The sequence below is a fragment of the Oryzias latipes genome, chromosome 20, assembly GCF_002234675.1.
Source record: "Oryzias latipes chromosome 20, ASM223467v1".
Classification (NCBI taxonomy): Eukaryota; Metazoa; Chordata; class Actinopteri; order Beloniformes; family Adrianichthyidae; genus Oryzias; species Oryzias latipes.
In genome coordinates, this window is record NC_019878.2 from 13,130,230 (window position 1) to 13,155,428 (window position 25,199).

The following is a 25,199-nucleotide window of genomic DNA, read 5'->3' on the forward strand; positions in this document are numbered from 1 at the left end:
AGTAAACCTTTACTTTTCACCTAGAACCAATCGTCTTACCTGTCCATGAAAGAAAAGAAAAAAATGGTGCGGGGCATACCTGGTGACGCATGCGCAATCCAAACCGGGTGTGGATACATAAAAAATAAAAAATAAATACAACTAAAGTGGCGTACCTGAGGAAAAGTGAAAAAGGCCCTGTGGGTCTGCTTTTCTGACTCACAGCCTATAATCTTTTTATTGCAGCACTTTTTAAATCAGAAAAGCAAATGAATAATGCCATACATTTGCAGATACATTAGAAATGAGTGTTGTTGTTGGTTAATTTAATTTACAATGATAATGTATTGGAAAACATTTAAAATACACTAAAAATAAGGTGAAACAAAATCATAAATATTTCAATTTAATAGGGATAAAACTGAAAATTTACGTATATATTTAATTGTCCATACATTATGAAAGTAAAGCATGAACTCTTACTGCAAATGAATGTGTCGACTTAAAAAAAGAAATAAAAACTTGAAGGTTACCTCTCAGCATCAGCTCCTACAGGAAGATGCTCTGCTTTTGTTGGGGATCATTTTTTATTTATCAACTGTTTATTTCTAATACATACTTACCTCAGGCCAAGAGCGAATGAGCTCTACCCCTCTCATCCGCGCACTTTACACGCACACGTGAAGCTGAGCAACATGTGCGCGTGCACATAGGTGACATCCGTGAAAGCTTCTTTTAGTCCAAAAAACTTTTCTTTTTTTTGTCCATTGAGGTTTTTGAAGAAAAGCACAGAGAAACAGACACAAAGATGGCTACAGCAGCGAGCACGATGATCCCGCTGCTGTCACATGAATGAAATCCTCGCAGCATTGTAGTTTTAAAATTAATACTCCGATTTCAACTTTTTGTTTGTTTTTATCTCCCCTTTTTTTTCCCTACACATGCAGAATTCCGCGAGGAGTCAATAGATTTTCTTCTTTTCGGTGTTAATATTTAAAAACAAGCCTTTAAGTTTGACTTCAAAGGCAAGCTGTGTTTTAACTGCGCGCAGTACCTGCAGCCATAAGGACCTGGACAAAGAAGAGCTTTCACAGGAGGGGAGGTGTGTGTGCGTGTATGTGTGTGCGTGTGGTGGGGGGCAGAATTATTGTTTGGGGCTCTACGCAGGGCAGTTGTAAGTTTTGAAGTAGAACTGTTTCTCAGGGAACTGCGCAGTCCTGCTTGAATATGCTGCCTTTCTATGGGGGTTCAGTTTCAGCCACTTCCACCACAACTCAGCACAGCAATAGGCCTCCGGCATATTCCAGAAACCACATGCTGACCCCTGAAAACTCCCGTATTATTATTATTATTATTATTATTATTATTATTATTATTATTATTATTATTATTATTATTATTATTATTATTATTATTATTATCATTATTATTATTATTATTATTATTATTATTATTACTTGTCTTCACTCCTTGCCCCTCAAGGATCTTTGTCATGTCACTTCCTCTCCAGAGTAAAAAAAAAGGAAAAATAAAAAGATAAACTTCAAAATCAGAATTCAATTACAGGAGTTTGAGTCCACGCAGCTTTATGACTGCTATAAATTGTGTTCTTGCGCCACCTTTCTCCCTTCAGAGGAACAGCATGAAGGACGACTTACTGTCTGAAGATTCAATGCGCTACAGGAAAAAATAAAATAAAAGTGCTCAAAGGAAAGCAGAAACTTTAACAAGTGAGGAAAAAAATAAATATGTTTTTACATTCTTGGTAAATTTACCTTATTTATCATTATTTTTTGCTGAGTTTAATCATAATTCAGGCAAAGTCTGTTCATTTTTTTGTTTTATGAAACACAGTGTTGTCAGTCATGTCTTTTTGCTACATTTTGTAAATACTTCTGTTTTTTAATGCAAGCAAAAACACAATATTTTAGGATCAACCTAAACATTGTTGGTAAAGTTGGAAAGACGAATGGTAATCCTGTGGTGCCATCTAGTGGTTTTTAAAAGAAAACGGAATTAATGTAAAAGCATTACTGAAGCTTTTCCATCGTCTCTTCATTTTGGATGATAATATGAACAGCGACAATGTTGTTGTTAATAATACCTATTATATATTCTAATTTTGTTTCAAACTGATAAGATAAAAAATAAACATCTAACAGAAGTATAATTATAAATGACCATATGCAAAGTTCAAAAAGGCTTTTGGATGAAGTTTGACAACTTATCGAGTCCACGTCCCTCTCTTAAATTCAGCCCAAACTTAATTTAAACTGAATTTGTAGAAGAAAATAATCAATTATGGTCAAAAGACAAATATTTTTTTTTAAATAAATAAAAATTAATTAATCTTGCTGAGTCCCTAATATCTACTCATTGCATCAGTTTTTATAATTGCTTAGCATTTTTTAATAAATTGACAGTTTTTATGTCCTCCCTGCAGCTCTTCTTTACATCTGAACCCCTGTGCTGGAGATGCAGTGAAATGTAACATTTGTGCTCACAGCTGGTATTATAAACGGAATTTTAAAGGAATTTAAAAAAAAGCTTTCAAAAATAATACTACATTTTAAAAGATAAAGTTGGGGAATAAAAAAAAAAGGGTAAATTGATAAGAGCCAAGTCCAGGTATTTGATATGAAGTCTCCATCTGGGAGGTTTGTGGCAGGAGTTACAGCAGAAGATGCAGAATATGCAAATTAATCAAAAAATAACCTGCTACTGGATCTTGAAGTTCTAAATATAAATTAGTAAAGTATTGTATCTATTTATAATCTAAAGACTCATGAGCCTCATTCAGATTTCTCAGGTTATGAACATCACCTATTCAATGAAATGTTTTTGCACAAGAGAAATGATCAAACTAATAAGTTTGATTCAGTTGTCAGTTTTGTTTTGTCTTTCTTCTTCAAAACAAAATGCCCTATAGACCACACGAGTAAAACTGCATTCTTCAAGTTTTTCCGACTAAATTGGAACATTTTAGGTTTACAATTTAAAGATAGTAAATCAAAAGGGAACTAAAAGTATCTATACTTTTAGACCAAGTGTACTTGTAGTACACTATAACAGACTACTCATTCCAAAGGTTAAACATGAGAGCATCTGACATCTGATGAAAAGATAATCACCCAATAAGGACCCCATTCAGGAACCTCATTTTGTTAAGTAGGTCTAGTATTCATCCTGAGAAAAGGTAGAGAACCACTGACCCACTCCATGTGGGATATCCAATTCTAACAATTTTACACAGTCCCCGATATTAATTGTAATGCAGTAAACTCAGTTTATTGCAGTATCTCTCCTTTTTATGGTCGCAACAGTCCAGACCAGCATTTGAAATCAATTTCGTTGATGTTACGAGGAGTTCATCCTCTGTTGGTTCGGTCAACGCCTTCATATGGAACAGCCTACATTTCCCATCAACCAACAGAAAGAGTTCACGTGCAGCATTATTTTGTGCTCGGTCAAGAACAAGTCGTGGCTGAGGAGGCAGAGGGCAAACGCAATGAGTAAGGTTGTAACCCCCCTTTCCCCATTTTTCTTCTTTATTTTATATTACTTGAGAAAAGTCTCGTTTCGTTGAAATTGGTATTTCATAACTTTACGCAATGACGCTCGTGCCTCGTGTGCCGTGTTAGCTAACATTGTGTGCTAATAAGTAAATCTGCTACTCAAGCTGGTGCTGGCTCTGGACTCCAACAGTTAGTTAGCCTTATCTCTGAGAGCAGACACACTTCTTACATCCCTGTAAGTTTACACGTCAGTGTCACCGAGACTGACAAACATCCTCGTGTTAGCATGTTTGTGCAGCTGTTTCTTGTTCAGCTTGTTTTGTGTAATAATGACTCTGTTTTGAACGAACCAGACCGCCTTTTTAAGGATATTTGTGCCTTTGTGAGTAATATGAAGTCGTTGTTGATGCTTGTTGTGTGACGTCACTGAACATATTGTGTTCCTGACAGGTGTCCAACAACATGTCTGTGGATTGGGTGGGATATGGATATGCCACTCTTGTGGCATCCGGGGGAGTCATTGGTTATGTGAAAGCAGGTGAGATGAGCCGGTCTTAACCTGGTTACACGTGATCCAGCCTTTCCTGGCTGTTTGTTTCCTTGTTGGATGATATAATCTGGATGTACCGCTAAGTGAAAGCACACATTAAGGATCTTTGAATATGTTTCTTTTGGTAAATGAATGTGCAACTTGAAATTCTTCCTAATCTGTTAAATATACACATAGAAAATATTATTTATATTTATTTGGGATTGCATCAAATTAGACTTTTTTGTGAACCTTATGATCAGCTTAGCAGTCTATGAAACAATAATTTGTTTTCCATTCTAAAAATGAAGATCAGTTTTCTGCTTTTTCTTTTGGGTTTTTTTGACTTTATTTTGTTTTTCTGATGATGGAGGAAATATATCAAGAAAATAAAGCTTAAAGTTGCATTTCTAAGTATTTCTTTATTCAAATTCTTACTAAAAAAGACCCTATTTGTGACAGAAAACTCGCTGGTCAGGCCACGAGCTCTACTTTCTCCATTCTGATGCATCCACTTGTTAACAACTAGATCCATGTACGTTTTGTTTTCGTCATACAAGCTGCCATCTGGCTCAAAACTGTACGGCCGGAAAGCTTCGCTTTTGCTCGCCATTTTTGTTGCCCCAGTAGTGTTAGACGGGGGGTTTGTGCGGGGCTGTGAGCTAGAAGGAGATTATATAAACAAAGCTTTCAGCAATTGGGAGGGAGGGATGCTCCACACTAGCAGCCCTTCCACATCTCAGAATGAAGTCTTGAAAACAATAATCATAAATAAAAGTCCACTGGGGAGACTTTTACAGTAGATCAAAACATGATTTGAGTGGGACTTTAAACAAAAAGTCTTAAACTCTAAAGATGTTTGCTTTGATTTTGCTCATCATATAAATCTTGCCATGTTGACATTTGTCCCTTTCTCTGTCCTCCATCCTGTGTCATCATGTGGAAAACTAAGCAACTAATGCTCCCTCAGCAGTTCTTCCGATTTAGATGATGAATTTGTTGTCTCCTAGGTAGTGTACCTTCACTGGCTGCTGGACTTCTCTTTGGAGGACTCGCAGGCTTTGGCGCTTACCAGATCTCCAATGATCCTAATAATGTTTGGGTGTCCTTAGGTTGGTAAACTAAAATACCAGTATAGATGTGTTTTGGTGATTTGCTTTAAAGACGGTCCCTTTAGTTCTAACATCACTGTTGGTGTAAATGTTTTGCATAGCAGCCTGAACAACATCCAAAGCTGAATAAATCTAGATGATCATAACATGTTTTGGACAGTTTTTGAGCTTTGGTTTAATAGCAGCTTTCCACATTGTTGCAGTGGATAAATATACATTTTTATCGATTTTTCCTTGACTGATGTCATTGTGTCTTACACTCACAGCTACATCAGGAGCTCTGACTGCCGTCATGGGAAAGAGGTTCTATGGATCAAGGAAGTTCATGCCAGCTGGTTTGATGGCTGGAGCCAGGTCAGGTTTTTATTTCATCCAAAAATAAAATAAAAAACTGTGTAGAAGATGTGAAAAATGCATGTTAGAAGTACTAAATGTTACAGTCAATATAGACTTTGTTTGGATTGTTATTTATTAAATTGATATTAATCTTGTAAATGTTTTCTCAGTGACAATAACTTCTTTTTTTCTCTCTTTGTAGTCTTCTGATGGTGGGGAAACTTAGTTTGGCGTTGCTTCAGAAACCTGCAGAGTCCTCATGAGCAAATACATTACAGGAAAAGGAAAAGTCTTTTATCATTTACATTTTCTGTCCAAAAATGTATGTTTTGTCATAAAATACAGTCTTTGTATATTGAGTGGTTGTGGTTTTTTTTTTTACATAATGAATACACAATTCAAGTTTACATATTTATTCATACAAAATTACAAAATACACATTCAATGTATCATACAAATAAATCTTATCATCCGCTCATAACATTTCCATTCCCACTACATCATCAGCAAGCTGAGAATTTAGCTTTTTAAAAAGTTTCTCTATGAAAATTTGCTTTTTTTTAAATCAGCAAGTGAAATCAAAGCAACTGACCTGAAAAAAGTTTGCTACATTTCATTTCCTGTTAGAATGTCCAAGCACATACAAATATATTTTTGTCTGTTATTGGCAATCATTGTTTCCAAAATGGAGCAATTTATTTAACCCATCTTTAGAAAACACACCAACCCTGTCAGAGGTTTTGAACAAGAACTTGTCTTGGTGTTTTCACCGACCTATCGGTTTCCGCCATACTTGGATGTCCAGTCCACCCTGCCGTGCACAGTTTGGACAGCTGGGGCTTTGCTCAGGAGATTTCCTGAAGTTTTTCCCAGAGCTGCATAGCTGTTCCCTTTCACCTGATTCCAGTCGGCACGCCTCCTCCAGCCTTCAAAATCTGGAGAAACATGGATTCCACGCGTTTTTAGTTTCTCCAAACTCACAATCAGAAATGTGACTGTGTTGGCAGACTTAGAAACGTGTTAGAAGAGAAAATCAAAACCGTTTTGTAACTTAAATTTGGATGAAATTAAGACAAAAAAACTGAATCACTAGTTGCCTAAAGGATGTGAAAGTACCTTCAGCAGCTTCATTGAGTGATGAGTTGGATATGGGTTTGAGTTTTGCAGATTTATTCTTTTCTTTTTTATTATCAGGTGAAGAAGAGGAGGGGCTGACTGAAAGAGTGAGGGAAAGTAGTGAAATCAAGTTGGAGTAAGTGTCAGAAAATAAAACAAAGGGAAAGAATGATTCCTAAAGAATGCAGCATATAATCAAGATTTTGAGAAACAGCGTGTTTTTTTTAATAAGATAATTAAGGAAGAGGTTAAAGCATAAATCATTTTGAAGTCTCTTTTTGCTGATAAGAAGCCCTTACTTGTATGCTGGCCGCCCAGGGGAGCAAGCTGGATCCTCTGTCCCACTGAGCCCACCTCTTTCTTCAGCAGGGATGGGATGTAACCGGTGGACAGGTTGTACTTGGTGCTCACAAAATTTCCTTTAATTAAAAGAAAAACTTGTATAAAGGTTGTTTTTTTTTCTTTTTGATTACATGCAGAACTGAGGAAATTTTGATTTAAAAAAAAAAAGCATGAATACAAAAAAAGAACAAAAGTGAGGCTGCTGTTGCAAAGGTTACAGGACCAAAAAAAGACACTTCCTTGTTTAAGCAGCACAACAAAGCAGCTTGACCCAAAGGACAACATTCATAGTGTTTTCCAATGATTTCTTTTGTGTTTCTCCACTGGAGGTCTCACTTCTCGGGTCTTATTTGCACCTTTGTCTTCTGCCGAGCTTTTTTGCATTCATTCTGATGTTAAGTTACTATCTTGAATACCGAGGCTGCCTCCCTGGATGTTTGACATACTTCAAACCATTCACTGCTCTACAGTTGAAATGTTTACACAACAAGCTGCCTTAGTCTCCATGAAATACCTTTGGACAAGTCGATTTTCTCCAGGATTCTTTCTTTGACAATCGTTTTCTCTGGTGTGCTATCCGAGGATTTAGTGGAGTTCTCTTCTAATCACACATCCAAGAGTTTATGGAGATGCAGAGAGAGGAGAGGGAAAAAAAACCCAAAGCAATGAAAGGACAGAAAAAGAGAAGATCAAATTAGGAGACTTAAAGTGATAGTCAAATAAAAGGAAAGCAAACTGTGTGAAGGAGGAACAAATGAGTGGAGGGGTGCAGCAGAGAGCACTTGATCTTCCACAGACAGCCTTAATCTCATGAATGGATAATGAAAGGTGGAAGGGGCAAGAAAGGAACACATATTGAGTGTCTGCCGACATCACAAATGATTTATAGACGCTTCAAGTAGCTGCAGACAGTTTAGCCCAATACTAATGCTTTCAGACGTGTATTTATAAATAATTATTAGCCTCGACCTCTGCTGCTCGTGGGCCATGAAATAGGAAGCATAATATTTTAAAGAACTAGAGGACCCTGACAGCTGCTGGAAAAAATGAAACATGTTGATGCCTTTTGTGAGGCTCATGGTGAGGATTTAAGCTGAAGCCTCCAAAAGAATTATTTCTAAGATCAAGAAAATGATGTAAAGGAATGTAGTAAGGAATATTTAATAAAAGGTTTTAGCACCAAAAAAGTGAACAGCTTTAAAAAGTCTAGACATGTTTGCATGTCATTAAACTGCAGCATCACTATAAGATTATTTAGTCTGATAGTCGGGCTTTTCTAAGAAATTACGCCTTCTACATGTTTGCGCTGCAAACCAGGATTCCCTGCTCTGTGCATTGCACCAAAAAACCTTTAACCCCCCTGCATAAGGTCCAGGCAGCCTTTACCTGCGTTTGCTCTGCTGAAATGTAATCCTTTTCCAATAGGAGCTAATGGTTTATTTAAAGCGTTTGAGGAGTTCTCCCACAGGTCCCGCAGTGTCATACCACCCAAGTCCTTATCTCCAGAAGAAGTCTCATTCTTGCCAATCAAGCCTTAAAGCAGCAAATAAAATAGGAATAAAGCTAGAGCTGAATGAATTACTACGATTTGATCCTCTAAAGAATGTAAAAGATGAAAAGAAAAAGAATTTGTACATACCTGGTAAGTAACGGGACTGGCTGAGATAGTGCTGCCTCGCTGCAGACCCAGGGAGGCTGGAATCCATTTGACCAACCTTAACATTGCTCGGAAGCTTAGTAACGGTGCTGAAGGAGTACAGAGGTTTCGGCTTCTTTGGCCTACAATGAGAATTCCGCTTTATGGCATTGATGGCTTGATAGCTTGTGTTTGACCATAAAGATGCTTCAGCACTCACTGAGGACACTGCTCTTTGACATTCCCATCTTCGTCTGCATTACCCAGGCTGGGCTTCTTAGAGTTGGAGACTGCAGACTCTGATTGGTCAGAATCTTCCCAGCTGTCTGTTGTCTTGGCAGCCGACTGTCCCCAGCGGCGCCGGCCGCTTTTCAGCAGCGCAGTACCACTGCCCCCAATGCTGTTCTCAACGTCAGCCGGTGCTGCTTTCTATAGAGGACAACATCATTGTCTTAACAACTACTCAAAGAAGGGGAAAAAGGTCATTCTGCCACCTGAAACATATCATTGTCTAAAGCGACTCACCGTGTGGCCGAGTCCTCCTGGTTGACTGTCCGTCTGAGGCAGGGCGATCTGCTGAAGAGGCTGATGCTGCTGGTGATTTCTGGAGGAAGTGGTGGAGGCTTTGGACTCTGATGAGGACTGCAGGGGGTCTGTTTTAGACTCAGAATTCTGTTTCTTGACCATCGACCTGTTCTGCATCTTTTTTAGCTCCTGGCTTTGAGGTCGAGGTCCCAAGACCTGACCCACCTGGAAGTACGGGTAACGCAGGGCCTAGTCGGAGAGAATACATGGACACATTTGACAAAAAGCCACTTAAATTGTAGTTTTTAATAACATAAACTTTAGGATTTTTTTTTGTTCAAACTTCTGGTCTTATACCTGTGCAGCAGTTGGCCTTTTCTTTGGATCCCATTGCAGGAAATCCTTCATCAGGGCAATAGCTTCATTGCTGGCGTTAGGGATGAGGGTCTTTAAATGGGTGGGCACACATTGGGGGAAGCGAAAGTTCATAGCAGATGCTAGTTGGTAACCCTCTGGCCATTCAGTCTGAATGAGGAAAAACATTATCTTAAATATCTATATTTAATGTGCAAAACCAGGTTTTCTTTATATGCACCATCTAACTTTAGGCTAAAACGTAAGAATCCATATGAAAATGGATTTGCAACAAATTGCAATATGAATTCAGATTTTTGATATGATAAACGATGTTTTTGATTGACATCTGGGCTTTGATTTAACTCTCCTGCCTTTCCCCAAATATTGTCTTCTCACCTTTTTCACCGTGCCCAGTACTTGACAGATCTTGAAGATCTCATCCATTTCACTGTTTCCTGGGAAAAGAGGCCTGAGTGTGTAAAGTTCAGCCATGATGCAGCCCACAGCCCACAAGTCAATGGGAGAGCCGTAAGTGGAGGATCTGAGAAGAACCTCTGGAGCACGATACCTTAATATGAAAGAAAAGAAATGAGTAATTTGATCATATTAGCTTGAAAATCTAAAGTAAAGAAGTGCTTTTATGGGTCTATCTTGTATTGAACTTGTTTAGTCGTTCTTAAATACTCACCATCTGGTTGACACATAATCTGTGTATGGGGGTTTGGAGCGGATCTCTCTAGCCAGTCCGAAATCTGCTATTTTGACAAGTTCTGGGCCCATACACAAGAGATTCTCTGGCTTCATGTCTCGATGGAAGAAACCTGTGTAAAATTATTCCCAAAAATTACTTTAAAAGACTGTACAGGTATTTTTTAGAACAGTTTTTATAATAGTTTCTAAATAGGTTATAAAAATGATAATTTGATTTGATTTATTTTTATTTCAAGCATTAATTGTAGTCAATATAATAAAAACATCACACAGATTGATCAAACTCATTACAGAAAGGGTATAATGCATAGATAATAAAGTAATTATAACATATATACATTTCTTGTTATATAAATAGCTGTATATATTTTAAGTGTTAACCTATGGATCAATTTGCTAAAGTATGAGTGCAAACAAAACCCAATCAATGTGTAAAAAAAGTCATTATGAACATAAAGAAAAACTAGTGTGAACACATTTGCAACACAAACATATTAGCAATAAGTTGTACAGTGACAAGACCGATTCACACAAAACAAAGCCACTACACAGCGGTCTACATTGTACGTTTCAAAGAAGCAACAGAAAGAAAAAGATGCCATGCTTACCATGCTTATGCACAAAAGCCAACCCAGACAGCACTTGAAACAGGATGTTCCTAATTTCATTTTCCGAGAACATCTTATTTTCTCTAACAGCACAGCAGAGACATAAAGGAGGGAAGGAAAAAAGGAGAAATTTTGAGAGAGAAAAAGTTGCAGGAAAAGGGAAGCCCAGAATACACTGTGAATGTTATTTTAATTTCACATTAAAGTTATTTATTAATTCAACGGTTACATCACACTCATTCATCATGCAGAACAACCTAAATCAGTTGCAGAAAACACACAGCAAAGCAGCCACAGAGGGTTCACATACTACAAGAATTAGATGAAAGGTTCGATTAATATTGTGTTGGGTTCATTTATATAATCTCACCCTATGGTATGAAGAAATTCATGAACTTTGAAATGATAAAAATTCAGAATCTTGCAGGATGGAACCCCTGTGACACGCTTGCAAACAGGAGGAGGGTGCGGCATACCTACCATGTTTGTGAATAAATGACAGGCCTTGTAAAATCTGAAAGCTTATATTTCTTATCACTGACTCTGGAAACTTTTTTATTCTGTAAACATAAAACCAACATGCTTTTTTAAGTAGACAGTATTATTTTCTCTCTATTACACAACCAAAGGCTGTACCACCCTGGGTGCTTGGTGTAACTCTGTTGTTATCTCTAACAGCAAATCTCAGGTGTGTTTTGAATCGTTGCACACTTGTGGGAATCTAATCTAAAGTCAAAGTATTTTTCCACAGATGCAGCTAGGCAACAGCTGTTTACAAAATTTATTGAGAGAAGGAACTGCATGATGAGGTGACACAAATACTGGAATAAATATAAATATACTGGAAATCCCTGGATTCAACTTACAACTTTAGTGTTTAGCTGCTTTTTACTTCTGGTAGACAAATAATTTCCCAACCAAAATGTTTGCCCTGTAGATACTTTTCCTACCTGTCCTTCATCAGCTGATACAGGTTCTCCTTCATGTACTCGAAGACAAAGTAGAGGTGATCGTTCTCTCTGATAACCTCTTTTAGTTTCACCACGTTTGCATGGTTCAGCTTCTTCAGTGACTGTAGTGATGTTGTGGAAGATACAAAAGATTAAAAGAAAAAAAACAGTATTTAGTGCATCTAATTGACATCAGATTTAGTGTAATGTTACGTTCACACAGGCGTTGTCAGCGTGCGTTCAAGCGACTACTACCAATGTAAAGTCTATTTAAACTCGTGGGTTTTGGACTTCCGCGTTCAAAATTCAAACATTCATGCATCGCTACACAAGTCTTTAACCCTTGTGCTATCTTAGATGACCCCACCCTTACTTTGACGTGTTATTCCTACCATGACAAAGGTGGACAAGGTGGAAAGATTTCATGTAATCCATGGACACCAGTGAGGATCACAAATCATTGAAGAAAAAAGGTTCAGCGCACTGTCTAGTGCAGGGGTGTCAAACTCATTTTGGTTCGGAGGCGACATTCAACCCGTCTGATCTCAAGTGGGCCGGACCATTAGCGTAAAGGCAAAATAACAGCTTTATTCTTGTTTTTTTACCCAATTGGAAAACATGCCTCAACCAACATGGTAGCCTAATCATTTCTTATTACACATTCATTCACAGAGGCCAATAGATCTTAAATAAAATTAATTTCACTTTAAAAAATATTGCTTTATTGAATTTTAGACAGAATGAATATTTTAAATCTGACACTGAAGCAATCCTGATAATAAATTCAAGAGGGGCTACAGAAAAAAATGAAACATCTTCCTAAAATGTAAACGTCCAAACGATGACAAAATTACACTAAATTAAACTTGCAAAAATTTGTGAACATAAGAGTTTGGAGTTAACCTCCTTTCTCTCCTGAAACTTCACAAGACCGTCAATATCAGGATTGAAATCCTGTGCAGAAACACATTTACTGTCATTCAAGTGTGCAAAACACAATGAAATGTCCATTATTATTATCATTAATTATTATAAGAATCTTTTCCTGGTTTCTGCCTGAATTTTGTGGCAACACCTGCCTTCTTCCTGACCTTTGATGGGGCGCCATCAGTGACCAAAATTACTTCATGTGACCAGTTCACTTCAACATCGTCCAGCACACTAACTAGAGAGCTGACTACGTCATCAGTTGTTGTTGTGTCCATCAATTCAGGAAACTCCACTGTGACGTCTCTTCATCACCTCTAATAAATATGCACAGCTGTATACATCTGTGATATTGGTACTTTCATCAATAGTGACTGAAAATACAATAAATGACTGGATTCCTTCATATGGCTGCCCATGTTTCCTCAGAGATGTTGGATCTAAAGTGGTAATTCTTGACAGACTCATGTTTAAGGTCGACTGCTTTTTGGGAAGACTTCTGCAGCCTTCAGCTTTTTTCAATAAGTTCACCATCAGAAAATGGATTGGATGTTTGGTCCAACTTGTAAGGTAGCTAGGTGTCACTGCTCCATCACTGACATCACGGCTGCAGTAAATCCAGATGGTTATTTATCGGTCCAGCTAATAGTTGCTAAATCTTTTTTTTTCTTAACCGCAAATGGTGAAACTTTTCTTTGTGGTGAGTCTCATAGTGGTGCTGGATGTTATATTCTTGGAAAACCTGTTGATGACATACCAAGCATGCAGGTTTGCATTCAGCTCCGTGAACAAATAAAACGCTTTCCATTTTCCTGGAAAGCTCAGGACTTCACTTCAACCTTTTTTTTCTTTTTGACAAAATTTTGGTCATTAGGGTGTCACTACTGATCATCCTTCAGTGTTGAGGCTCACAGGGAATTCACAGAGTTATGTTGTTTCACCTGTTAAGCTTTTTCTTTTCTCCCCCTAGTGGTGGATTTGCGCATTTCGGTTATTTCTTTAAAAAATCATAACTCGCCACAGGAATTGACTAGAAACTTGCTTTCTTTTTTAAACATCCTTATGAATTTTACTCTTCATGTGTGGGCCGGGCTAAACCACCTGGCGGGCCGGAAACGGCCCATGGGCCGGATGTTTGACACCCCTGGTCTAGTGGGTCTAGATGACCCAACTCCCAATGGTAAAGTGCCTAGGATAGCACAAGGGTTACGTCCAATTTCAGGCTCTACGTGTTGAAATACGTTGAAAGTTAAACCAGTTTGACCAATCAGAGACTCGGATTTGGAAGTGAGGTGTGGGTAGCATTCTTTTCAATTCATGGAAGTTCCACTGGTTTGAAAATTGATCATGGGGGAGAAATTAATAAATAGGTTTGAACAGCTTCAAAATTTTGCACCAAGCCTCTTCTATGTGTAGGTACATGCACTAGTATCAGGGGTGAACACCAAGAACCCACGTTTAGCGCATCCTTTACTGTACAACACATGCCCGGTGTGAACGTAGCATAAGAAATGTCTATGATTTGGATAAAATCACAATTTCCATTTGACATACTTTACAAAAAATGCTGCTTGTTCAAGAGTAAAGATTTCCCTTCTTACCTTCACTTCTCTTAGGTTCATGCACTCATCCCATGAATAAAATTTCTTCTTCATCCTGGAAAAAGACAAGGAAAAAGAACAACTCTGGAAAAATGCAAGAATGCAACTGAAGAAGATGGTGACACAACCATCACTGTATCCAAGACACATCATAACACGGGAACTCTCTCAACAGCACTCCTTTGTTTGACTTAATTAATAATTGAGTTTTTTGGACCTGTTCAAATTTCTATTTCAACCAATTATGTTAAAAAAAGAAGAAGAAGAAAACCAAAAAGTCAAAGAAACTGTAGCATTTAGTTAAAAAGGCATGTAGATCAGCACATGTGTTGCCATGTTTGTGAACACAATACCAGCTGGCGTTCACTTCTCTTCCCCAGTCCACATTGTGTCTCCATCCCTCTGGAATTACGTAAGCGTTTTAGAATAGCACATATCCATTTCTCCTAGTTCCCTCCTCAATGCCAGCAACCTGAAACACCCTCCCCCCTCCACTTTCTCTGGCTTTTATCAAGACCGCACGTATTTTCTTGCACAGTAACCAAATGGTCAACAAGACACATCTCCCTGCTTTCTCATTTATTATTGACGCTTGAGACTGTGTCGCAGAAGCAAGGCAACGCAAACCGGTTTGGTTGCTTACTTATGCTGACAGGGAAACTGAATTTGTCAGACTATCTTGGTCCTATAGTCTTCTGGTTTTATAGGGCAGTTTAGATTGGAGGGAAAAGTTTTTAAAATACAGGAGCTACACAAAAATAGCAAAAGTGATTTTTTTTTTGCCGTTGTTTTGTTTAAATACTGTAAATGAGAGATGGCTAGTTTTATTCAACAAATCATTCGAAAAGTTTAAAATAAAAAATAAACGTCCTTTTTGTCAAAGTTTCGTTGATCAAAAATTTTCATGGTTTAACCTCATTGTAGAGCAACATCCTCACTGTCAAGTGGAATGATTTCCATTATTCTATCAGGATTTTACGTCTCAGGATTTTAAGAAAACCTTAAAAATGATTTGTTAATAACAGAAATGATCAGACCCACCTCTTAATGGCCACATATTCTCCAGATTCGTTGTTTCTCCCCATCAGCACACTCCCATAGGTGCCATCACCCAGCTGCTTCAGGGTGGTGTAGCGATTCATCATCTCTTTCAACAGCCGCCTAATGTTTTTTCATTGATCAGATCCGTCTTTCTCGTGCTCTTTTGCTCCTGAAACTTGAGTTTAAAACTCAACTTTTTAGCAAATCCATTTGACATGCAGGTCAGGGAGCGATGGAACTAAAAAAAAATTAAAAAAAGGTTAAATGTTACAAGCAGAATTCTGTAAAGTGAAGCCCCTCCTCTATACTGCCTTCAACATCTATGCAACAACTGAAAGGTTGGGCTGTTTGTTTCCTGCTCTTCACCAACTGAGGAGGATTAGGTACGTGCCACGTTAGTGTTTGCAGGAGGCTCCGACATGAGCACCCAAGGGAGATGACATGGCAAGCCTCAGGAAGATTAAGCCCAACAGAGATGCAAATAGGATGTTACATCACCAACATGCACCTTCCCCAGGCACCCTGCTCGTCAAGAGGATTTACCTGACGCCACGGGGCCACACCAATCAGACTGCTGTAATACCTCTCAGTCCAAAACACAATCTCCATCAGCTGCTTTGTTCAGGCATCATGAAAAACAACTGTTATTTGTGGATGGTAACTGTTTGCAATCCAAAGCAGCAATAGCCTTAGCTTTTATAAATATGACTAATCAGACCTCCTCATTAATTAAGTAGCTTCCGAGCACCTTTAAACACAAAGTTAATAATTTTCCATGGATGCATCACATCCGGATAAAAAGGCTGTTTTGGATCTCATGAATAGATTTTTACGTTAAAAAAAAAAAAAAACCAACAGAATAAGCAGTGACAGGGAGATGGCCAAGTAAGTGCACTACTAGATGGTTATTATTACAAAATGATTATACATTTGAATTGTTTAAGTCTCAAACAACAATAAAAAGCAACTGCATCCAGCCAAATAAAAAAGAAATAAGATTTATTTTTATTGACTATACACTGGAATCCCTTTCTGACACAAATATTAGATATGGCTCACATAACAGAGTAAAATTTAAAAAATGTCAAAACGTGTCACCTGTTGTTTCAATTGATTAGAAGAGAAAAGAATTGAATTTAATAAGTGAATGTCACCACAGAGCTCTATTAAAACAGTAAATAACACTAAAAATACACTAGTTACGATAATAATCATACTAATTTTGCACAAACAAATAGAATTTAAAACATCAAAGAAAACCAGGCAAATCCACTGGGCTGCTTCAAGAACGGGTCTGTAATCTGCTGGGGACGGATTTAAAAGGAATTAAGATCCACAACCCACATGACCTTAGGGAACTAATCAAGGTTAAAAATACACATGAAGCACAATGGAAAAATACAAACATGGCATTTTATTTTGTCCGGAGCAAAATAGGATCACTGAATCGTAATTGTTTACATTGCAAAACTTTTATTTACTGTATTAAGGAATTTGAACGGAGTATTCATAAATGATGTTCGTAGAATTAGAATTTAGGTAAGAAAAATAATAGTGATTATAGTAATATAATGATATTAATTACTCATAGATAGATAACGTTCATGTCAGGCTTGTGGCGTTGATCTTTCTACAGTAACGAGGCGGGGGTGTCCCCCCTTTATCTTATAGTCCCTGTCAAACTCACCAGCTAGAGGTGTCGCTCCCTCCCTCAGCCGTTGTCTGCCACAGGTGATAGCTGCTGATAAAGAGAAACTCGGACACAGTAGGGGCTCAGCTCTCACGATAAGACCACGGCGTGTGCGCTCCAATTCTCCATGGAAACGCACACAGCAAAGAGACGCCTGTTTTGGCCGTCGGACTCGAGGCGTAAGTCTCTCCCACGCAGCCGCAAAGCATCATGGGTCTTAAACTTAAACTCCGCGTAAATCGAAATCCGAATCTGTTCATGTTTGTAACGCTGGTTTTAACGTTTTCCCGAAACATGATAATGTGCAGACCAATAATAAAAGAAATACATAAAAATGCATCACGTAAAATCCCAGCTATAGGATCTATTTTTATTTGTTGTTTTGAGTCTGTTTCCATGTGAAACGACATTAAACCAAGTTTATGTGCTAGTACTAGATACATACTATTCTTTTTTTTCTTAAAGCTTTTAAAATATTCTAGAAAATGCAATTATTCAATATGCTCGTTTAAGCAGTAGCAATTAGCAACTTCAACCATTAGATGGCGCCACGTGGTCATACAATCAAACACTGTAAGTCTTGCCCTTAGTTTATATTTGTTCAACACTTTGTCTTAATCTATTACATTCACGTAAAAGAAGAAAAAATATTTAGTCTACCGCATTTGTTTTACCACATTTTATTAAACAGTGGAATAAAAGTCGTTGTTTTTACAAACTGCTAAAACTAAGGCAGTAAAAAGCCATCTAAGTTTATATGCGCCACACTTAACGGGATATATTTGGTGAATCCAAGTTCAAAGCCTCCTGGCATGTTTATTTATTTACTTATCTAACTGAATAAATTCATCGCATCGTGCTTTGACAAATTAACCCGTTTGGGCCTCATCATGGGTGTTGCTGTGCATCCCCTCACTGATAAGATGATCCATTTGAGCTGATTACTGCTTTATGCGCATCCATCCTGCCAAGCTGGAACTATGGAACATGCTGACTAAACAAAAATCGACTAAATCTTCCAGGTTTCTCACCTTGAGGAGGTTAAAAAAAAGTGTCCGCTTTTCCTGGGAAAGGTTGTAGGTTTCCCGCGGAGCAGGTTAAGTCCAGGAGCAGAAGAAGGGGGCGGGAGAGAAGGGTGTAACAAGTGGGAATTGACCATAAGAGGCTTACCGCGGTCGTTAACTCCTCTTTCTCTTTGGCCTTGTCAACGCTGCGCAGTTGCGGCCCAACCTGCGCGCCGGTTGCACACCGGTGATGGCGCTCGTTGCTGCTCTGGTTTGTAGAGAATAAACAAACTGGAACCTTCCATGATGAAAATGGATCGTGATCGCTTGTTTTACGGGATTTGGTTACCGGGCGTGCATCCGGGCCAGGAAGCGGGCTCCTGATGCTGCAGAGATGAGGACCAGACCTGCAGGAATCGGCAACGTCAATGCCGACTGGATGGGTTCTCTGCCATCCAGACTTAGTGCCATGCCCCTCAAATGCCTCGCGGTGCCAGGTGAGCAGCCAAACCGGAAACACTTTAAATAAAGTCAAATTATACATCTATGCCCAACTAATATCGATCAGTGGATTATAAATAAAGGGACTAACAGATTCATTGTGTTTCCAGTTTAATCTTTTGAGTGTCGTGAGAACAACGTGTCCTTTAGGTCAGATCTCTCACTCTCTCCTCCTCCTCCTCTTCCTTTCAGGATCTCATGACTCCTTCACGTTCTGGGTAGATGTGCACGCGCCTGTGGCTCCAGATCAGAAGGCCTATGTGAAGTATCTGGCCACTATGTTCAGCGTCTTGGCAAAGAAGGTTATGGTAAAGTGGTCAATGACACAGGTAGATGCCCCAAATAATCAGACTATAGATTTGGTCACTTGTGTATGGTCTCCATGAATTTAAGGATCGTCTCATTTCTGTTCTTAGAATCTGACATTCAGGGAGCAGCTCGATGCAGGAATCCGTTACTTTGATCTCAGAGTTTCCTCTAAACCAGGAGAACTGGGCAACGAGATCTATTTTATCCACGGCCTCTTTGGACACAAGGTGAATAGAGAACCTGACATCTGTGCTTCCAGAGATGACTCACGCTACAGGGATCAGAGTGAGGTCACCCCTTCTCTGAAATGGGTCCTCTGGAATTCCAACCTGCCTGTTTCTTATTTGACTCTTTTCCAAGGACTTGGCCATGAGAACGACTGCAAGCTGGAAATGCTTTTTAGAAAAATACTGATGTGATAATGACAGGATTTTGCACTAAACTGCTTTCACCTGTAATTTCAAGGTTGTAAAAAAAAAAGACACACTTTGATCTTGACATTTCAGCTCAGTTTTTATGTCAGCTGACCTCCAGCTTTTCTCCTGTCTGCTTCCAAAGGTGAGGGATGGCCTGTTAGAAATTAACACCTTCCTAACCAGACACAGGAAAGAGGTGATTATTGTTTGTAGGCAACATAAAAAGCTTTGCTGCTCAATTGCTTTTGTGCTAACAGTCCACTCCTGACTCAGGTGGTGTTTTTGGATTTTAATCATTACTATGCAATGGAGGCAGAGCATCACGTCCATCTCATTAGCATGCTGCAACAAGTGTTTGGCAGCAAGCTGTGCAAAAACTGTGCTGTGGAAAGCATCACTCTGGACTACATGTGGGAGAAGAAATACCAGGTGAGGTCTGCACTGAACATTTACAGGTGCAAATGTTCAGCCAAGGTTTGCTTCCCCACAATTGTAAACATACGCACACACACACACACACATATGATATATATATATTACACTTAAAAATAAAGTTGTTTTGTCTTTAAGCAGCTACAAACTTTGTTGCTAGTTAAATTTTATTGTGCCTATGAGAGTAATGTAGTTTCATAACCTGCATCTAATGTCTAGATAAGTTTAGGATTTAAATAGATTTAATTCATTTTTTCTCAAATTTCTATTTAAAACCAATTTCTAATAACCAGTGAAATAAACTGAACTAAAATCAATAAAAATATGAATTTTCACAATGAAAACTAACTAAAATAGTTTTTTGGGGGTTTGCAAAAGAAACCAAAAAGATTATGAATTTGGTTGACTGAGATTAAGCTGTCGCAATCCAGCTCTCACATTTGTTCTTAGACCCAACAAAATAGTGAATTAACTAATCTCTGCCACTTAAAGTCTTTCTGGGGAAGAATTTGCAGTGAGCATCATCCAATTAACACTTGTCACCTTTCCCTTTCCGACCTTTTAACCTTTCCTTCTTTACTAAACCCTTCTTTGATGTCACATTTACATTTTTGTCCATGCATTTCTTTTATGTTTGCACCCTGATATTTGAATGTTACATAGTGTGCTAGGTCTCAATAAGAACTGACACTAATTTCCTTTTCCCTTGACCCTAATCTGTGACTGGCTTACTTGGCAAAGGGGACAGAGAAAGTGCAGCAGTCAGGACAGGAAGGACAGGATAAAGACAAAGAGGAGGAGATTATACAAAGTGCCTGCAGAGGGCAGCCTTTCCTCTCACTCTTACACCAAAAAAGTCTATGTAAAGGCACCCTAAGATTTAATGCACACTAATAAAGATCAATTGTTTTTGTTTTTAAACATTGGTAACTGTGAGCAGAATAAAACACAAGTTACTAAACATTATTCAACCCTAAAAATACCCGTTTGGCCATCTGAACAAGCTATTTACAGTAATTCCAGCTTTCAGTGTAATTTGTTTCCTTTTTTCCCTTGCAGGTGATTGTATTCTACCATCATCCGTCAGCACAGAGTATCCCTGTCATGTGGCCTGGAAATAAAATTCCCGCTCCCTGGGCAAATACCACTGAGCCAAACAAGCTTATACAGGTACGAGAACGTCTCGAAGTCTTCTGTGCTTCTTTGCATTTGACAGATCCAACTAAAAGTTAGTGTTGCTTGTTTTCCCCACCCATGTAGATGTCTGCTTTTCCATCGAAATTATCTGTTATCTAGAATGACTTCAAGAAGGCTTAAGTTTCCCGGTGTTTCCTTCAAGAGCTTTTACTTTTCTCCTCTGCAGTTCCTTGAGATGACACTAAAGGAAAGAGCCAAACAGGGGTCCTTCCATGTTACCCAGGCTATCCTCACACCAACAGTCAACACTGTGGCTAAGGGTCTTGTGTGGGGACTGCGCAGTTACCTGGTGGAGAGGTCAGTGTGAATTTTTGGAATTTAAAAAAGCTCTTCCTTTTCATAAAAAATTGCTAAAACACACCGTTGCAAGTACTGTGTAGCCATGTGTCATTTTTTAAGATATTGTTAGCAAAATAAAAAAAAATCAGACAAGTTTGAGCATTTTGTGATCTGTATATTAGTTTGTTGAGTGTTTTGGAAGTTTTAAAAGTTAGTTTCTCTCTGTAGGGGGTAGTAAATGCTGCTGTTAGCACGTATAAGACAAAAAAAATGTATACCAGTAAATATCTGGATCAACGATCTGCAATCTCTAATGCTAAAAGAGCCATTTGGTCCAGTTTCCTACCGACCGAAACCCAGCGAGACGCACAAAGTCCCACTTCACCGTATATAAAAATACAATTCGTTTATATTTTTTTGGCCATGCATTCATAAAATGTAGAATAACATTTTATATTTTATATTAACAAACAAAAGTGCTATAATATTCTTTATACAACAATTTTAACTTCTTTTACCTTTGACGGCATCACATACAAGTTCCTTTCAAAATAAAATACACCTTGTGCCAAATAAGATCCTCCTTCTGCAGGAGATTGACGTCAAATCAAACATGGCTTTTCTATCCACCGTCATTCTTTTACCATCAAATATAAACATGATAAGAGTGGTATAGAATTCCAATTAAAAAAATCAGTATAAGCTTTAAGTAAACTCAAATAACAAACCACTCTAATGGTAGATTAAACCTTGTACGTTCATTTTAATCATTTATCTGACACAATAAAACTCGAAACGTAAAGGACAAAACTTTATTAACTAAAACAATATTTAATAATTGTTTATCAAATAGCTCATTTGGAATATATTTTTACCAAAAAACTTGGACTAGATAAACATCCTAATCCACACATCTTGTGTATTTAACAAAAAAGTAACACGTCGTCGATCTTTTCATAATTCTTTGAAGTCACTTTTATGATAATCCAGTTATGGAACCTAAAATTTAAATAGAAAACCAGCGCATCTCCCAACCCAAAGATTCACTTTCCGCATTTTCGGCTCAGAGAAAAGCAGACGCCAGAGCTGAGTTTGAAAAGGCCCAAACAGACACTCCAGAGAGACAGGAGGTGACCTAGTTCTGCACCTTGGAGGAAATGGGATTGTTTACCTCTCGTGGCTAAACATTTGAACTTCCTGCTTTTGTTCTGGTCTCGGTTGACATAGTGGATTATGGATAATGTTGAAGTGACACAGTGTTGGTGTCTGGGTGTTTGTGAGTGTGCAGACAAAAACTTTACAAGGCAGCTATGGAAAAGTTGTTCTCTCAGTGACAGACACTCCCTTGAACTATTTTTCCTCTCTCGGTTCCTTCGTTTACCCTCACAGCGTAGTGGATTTATAGTTTGGTAACACTTCTAAAACTAACTTTCCTCTTTTGTGGCTCCAGAAATCTGCCAACCATCATGTCCTGGATTGAAAGTCAGAAGCCAGGGGTGGATGGAGTCAACATCATCACCTCTGACTTTGTGGAACTCACTGACTTTGCCAACGTTGTCATCAAACTCAATAACCTGCTGCTGTCTGAAAAGAAGCTCAAACCAAGATGACCCATGTACTCTTTGTTGACACACATTTCATTGTGAAATTATAGTAACTATTATTTTTTTAATTTAATTTAGGATTTTTTAAATTGAATTAATCACATACAAAGCTTCTGTTAACTGATAGATACACTTAGATTTAAGTTCTTCTGAAATTAAAAAGCCTTTAAATCTTCCTGGAACTCGTTAGTTTTGGTTGTAGCTCCAGTGAACAGAGTTCTGAAGACTTAGAAGGAGCCATAGTTGAGATCAGAGAGTGGCAGGCGTGCCCAGCAGCACAGTTATAAATCCTCCTCATAAGGCTGACCAAATCCTGTCATGCTACAGCTCTGGCTGCTTTTTTGCATTCCATCTCCAACTGGAACCAAGTTACTGAAAAACATTATTTCATCTCAAGACAATTCAATTTCCAGCTGATGAAACGTTTGAATGAACACATTCTCAGAAAAGAAAAGCACACACTCACAGTCTCTTCTTGTGTGTTGTGTGTGCATTTATATCAATCAATAGCTACACTCAGCTACACTTCGTTTCCAAAATCAGGATTTATATGAAAAAAAGTGTTCACCATTCCATGATTATGGAGAAAAATCCATTTAGCCGTTTTCCTTGTGATTTTTGATTTAACAGTTTCTCAAAGCGAATTCTGTCTTACTAGTAACACTTATAGAAACTGCAGACTGTGGCATCTTCCCATAGTGGCATGTACTTTAAAAGGGAAACCCAAATATGTGTAAAAAAAATAATTGTGCCACAGGTTCATTTAAATATGCTAACATACAAATGCAGCTACACCTTTTGCTTGGATGCAGAAATAGAAATGTGTAATATGTTGGAAATGTGCAAAATATTGGAAAAAGGTGGTTGTGGGAGGTGGAAGATTCAATTTTTAATCTTGCATTTCAAGTTTGTACTAGGATCCGTGAAAGCAGAATACTTAATACAGATGATATTTTTTGTATTCTTGTGTATTTGTATGTGTGTGTGCCTTGCAGGCTCAGTGATTATGTATGATGGTAGCGCTGTGACAGTCGTCGTGCATTGTTGTGGGCAGATTAGGGAGAGGAACAATGCACAGACCGAAGGGAGAAAAAATGCTTGAGGGAAAAGACAGAAGAAACAAGCAACTTTAGGAACGATAAGGAAAAATTCAGTCAGAATACTTTAAAGGAAACTATTTGTGGAAAATCTCAGGAAGTTTATGAGATAAAATGTTAGACTTATGTAACATTTTTACCTACTCTGGCAACACTAAGCTCTATAATTACATAATCCATTGGGTGGTTAAAGTTTGTAGAGCACTTTTATTAAATCTCTTTATACCTGTATGTATTATTTCACATCACTGTAGTGTAGAAGCAAGTAGAGCAAACGTTAATTTTTTTTTCCGCATACAGCACACCAAACCGTCTGCTTATATCAGCTTGTACATTTTATTTTTTCTAGTGTTTCAATCAAAACTTGTCACATACAGTAATACCTGGCAGCTATTCAAAAAAGGCACTATGCACTCTTAATATCCGCAGGATTCTGGTCTTTTTCTTGACCAAGTCAAAGGGAAATACAATATTTTCTTTTAATAAAGGTTTTTCACAGTGACCCACCCTTTTGTGAATCCACTTCTAGCTTCACGTCTGACCTTTTGACACGTTTGGTCATCAAACACCTCGAGGTCCACAAGAAGACAAACAAAGGCACTTTAATTGTGGAGTAATTACACATACCATGGCGGGCAAGTGGGAGAGCAGCAGGCTGGACAGTGAGCATTCCTGCGATGTTGGGATCGAGCTTCTCCTTCTTTTCTTGTCTCTCACTTCACTGTATCCCGTTTGGCTTCCCTGGTTTAAAAGGAGGAAATGACTTGAACAGGAGTTTTTTAACTCAATAAAGACATAAAGCATTCAAACTTGTTTGTGTCATTTGCTTCAGTCAAGATTGAAATTCTTTCCATCCAAAGGGATGTTACGGCACTTCTCAGCAATCCTATTTTTTTTTTTTTTTTACTTTTTACTGTTGTTGGAAACAGCAGCAAAAGGTTTCTGACTTTCTCATACTGGACAGCATACTGTTTGTCATTCTTTCCAGTCACTCATTTCTTTTTCAACAGGTTTAACACTTCAGCTTTCTCCCCATGTGCAGTTCTTGGTGAAAGCAGTTAAAGGGAATGTTTTGACACATAAATCATCAGTAAACTTTATTCTGGCCAAAAATGGAGCATTTTGTGGGCATTTTGATTAGTGGAAAACACGAAAACTTTGTTTTCATGCCTTGTTAAGGTGAAAAAGTGTTCTATTAAAAATTATGCAGGTATTTAAAGTCATCGGTTTAACAAAGAACATATGAAAACACAATTTCTGTTGATTTTTCATTAGTATTTTCTCCCAGTGATGTCAGAACCAAGGATCAAAAAAGTCCTACACATGGGAATTTAGCGCTATCGTTCAAAAGATGATGACTCTGGTGCTTAAATGGCATTAAAAAC

General features: G+C 38.1%; 3 protein-coding genes across 14 annotated transcripts; 2 read left to right on the top strand and 1 right to left on the bottom strand.

Moving 5' to 3' along the window:
* Window positions 1-3,364: 3,364 nt before the first annotated feature.
* LOC101162485 (transmembrane protein 14C) lies at window positions 3,365-5,830 on the top strand. Of its 3 annotated transcripts, none has more exons than XM_004080976.3 (5): window positions 3,365-3,496; window positions 3,945-4,032; window positions 5,034-5,135; window positions 5,402-5,489; window positions 5,674-5,830. In XM_004080976.3, the coding sequence occupies exons 1-5, from the start codon at window positions 3,380-3,382 to the stop codon at window positions 5,732-5,734; spliced, it is 456 nt and encodes a 151-aa protein (XP_004081024.2). In that variant the 5' UTR covers window positions 3,365-3,379; the 3' UTR covers window positions 5,735-5,830. The 3 variants fall into 3 exon arrangements, with proteins under 3 accessions (XP_004081024.2, XP_011487116.1, XP_011487115.1); XM_011488814.1 differs by having other exon boundaries at window positions 3,474-3,729; XM_011488813.3 differs by lacking the exon at window positions 3,365-3,496 and adding an exon at window positions 3,745-3,876.
* Window positions 5,831-6,046: 216 nt separating this feature from the next.
* On the bottom strand, window positions 6,047-18,239 carry mak (male germ cell associated kinase). 10 transcript variants are annotated; one of them, XM_020712408.1, is made up of 16 exons: window positions 18,146-18,239; window positions 15,286-15,523; window positions 14,245-14,299; window positions 11,717-11,838; window positions 10,767-10,849; window positions 10,136-10,268; window positions 9,844-10,015; window positions 9,448-9,615; window positions 9,091-9,339; window positions 8,786-8,994; window positions 8,569-8,708; window positions 8,316-8,462; window positions 7,444-7,530; window positions 6,887-7,006; window positions 6,588-6,686; window positions 6,047-6,406 (listed from the first exon to the last, which is right to left on the bottom strand). In XM_020712408.1, the coding sequence occupies exons 2-16, from the start codon at window positions 15,387-15,389 to the stop codon at window positions 6,246-6,248; spliced, it is 2,049 nt and encodes a 682-aa protein (XP_020568067.1). In that variant the 5' UTR covers window positions 15,390-15,523; window positions 18,146-18,239; the 3' UTR covers window positions 6,047-6,245. The 10 variants fall into 10 exon arrangements, with proteins under 10 accessions (XP_020568067.1, XP_020568068.1, XP_020568069.1 ...); XM_020712409.1 differs by lacking the exon at window positions 18,146-18,239 and adding an exon at window positions 18,007-18,116; XM_020712410.1 differs by lacking the exons at window positions 10,767-10,849; window positions 18,146-18,239 and adding exons at window positions 11,247-11,326; window positions 16,973-17,992.
* A 106-nt stretch (window positions 18,240-18,345) lies between these two features.
* LOC101160856 (PI-PLC X domain-containing protein 2) lies at window positions 18,346-24,623 on the top strand. Its single transcript, XM_004081218.3, has 8 exons — window positions 18,346-18,476; window positions 18,673-18,809; window positions 18,897-19,016; window positions 19,348-19,401; window positions 19,479-19,634; window positions 20,697-20,807; window positions 21,001-21,131; window positions 22,564-24,623. Exons 1-8 carry the CDS (start codon window positions 18,374-18,376, stop codon window positions 22,721-22,723), a joined length of 972 nt encoding a protein of 323 aa, XP_004081266.1. The 5' UTR covers window positions 18,346-18,373; the 3' UTR covers window positions 22,724-24,623.
* The last annotated feature ends 576 nt before the right edge of the window (window positions 24,624-25,199 follow it).

Bases quoted from the DNA above. Each gene is read 5' to 3' on its own strand.
- LOC101162485 (XM_004080976.3), top strand. From the start codon at position 3,380: ATGGAACAGCCTACATTTCCCATCAACCAACAGAAAGAGTTCACGTGC. The intron at 3,497-3,944 runs GTTGTAACCCCC...TGTTCCTGACAG, and splicing joins GGGCAAACGCAATGAGTAAG to GTGTCCAACAACATGTCTGT. The intron at 5,136-5,401 runs GTTGGTAAACTA...TTACACTCACAG, and splicing joins TAATGTTTGGGTGTCCTTAG to CTACATCAGGAGCTCTGACT.
- mak (XM_020712408.1), bottom strand. From the start codon at position 15,389: ATGATGAATCGCTACACCACCCTGAAGCAGCTGGGTGATGGCACCTAT. The intron at 10,850-11,716 runs GTAGGAAAAGTA...CTGTGCTGTTAG, and splicing joins TATCAGCTGATGAAGGACAG to AGAAAATAAGATGTTCTCGG. The intron at 9,616-9,843 runs GTGAGAAGACAA...TTCCTCATTCAG, and splicing joins TACTGGGCACGGTGAAAAAG to ACTGAATGGCCAGAGGGTTA.
- LOC101160856 (XM_004081218.3), top strand. From the start codon at position 18,374: ATGAGGACCAGACCTGCAGGAATCGGCAACGTCAATGCCGACTGGATG. The intron at 18,810-18,896 runs GTAGATGCCCCA...TTCTGTTCTTAG, and splicing joins TAAAGTGGTCAATGACACAG to AATCTGACATTCAGGGAGCA. The intron at 19,635-20,696 runs GTGAGGTCTGCA...TTTCCCTTGCAG, and splicing joins TGTGGGAGAAGAAATACCAG to GTGATTGTATTCTACCATCA.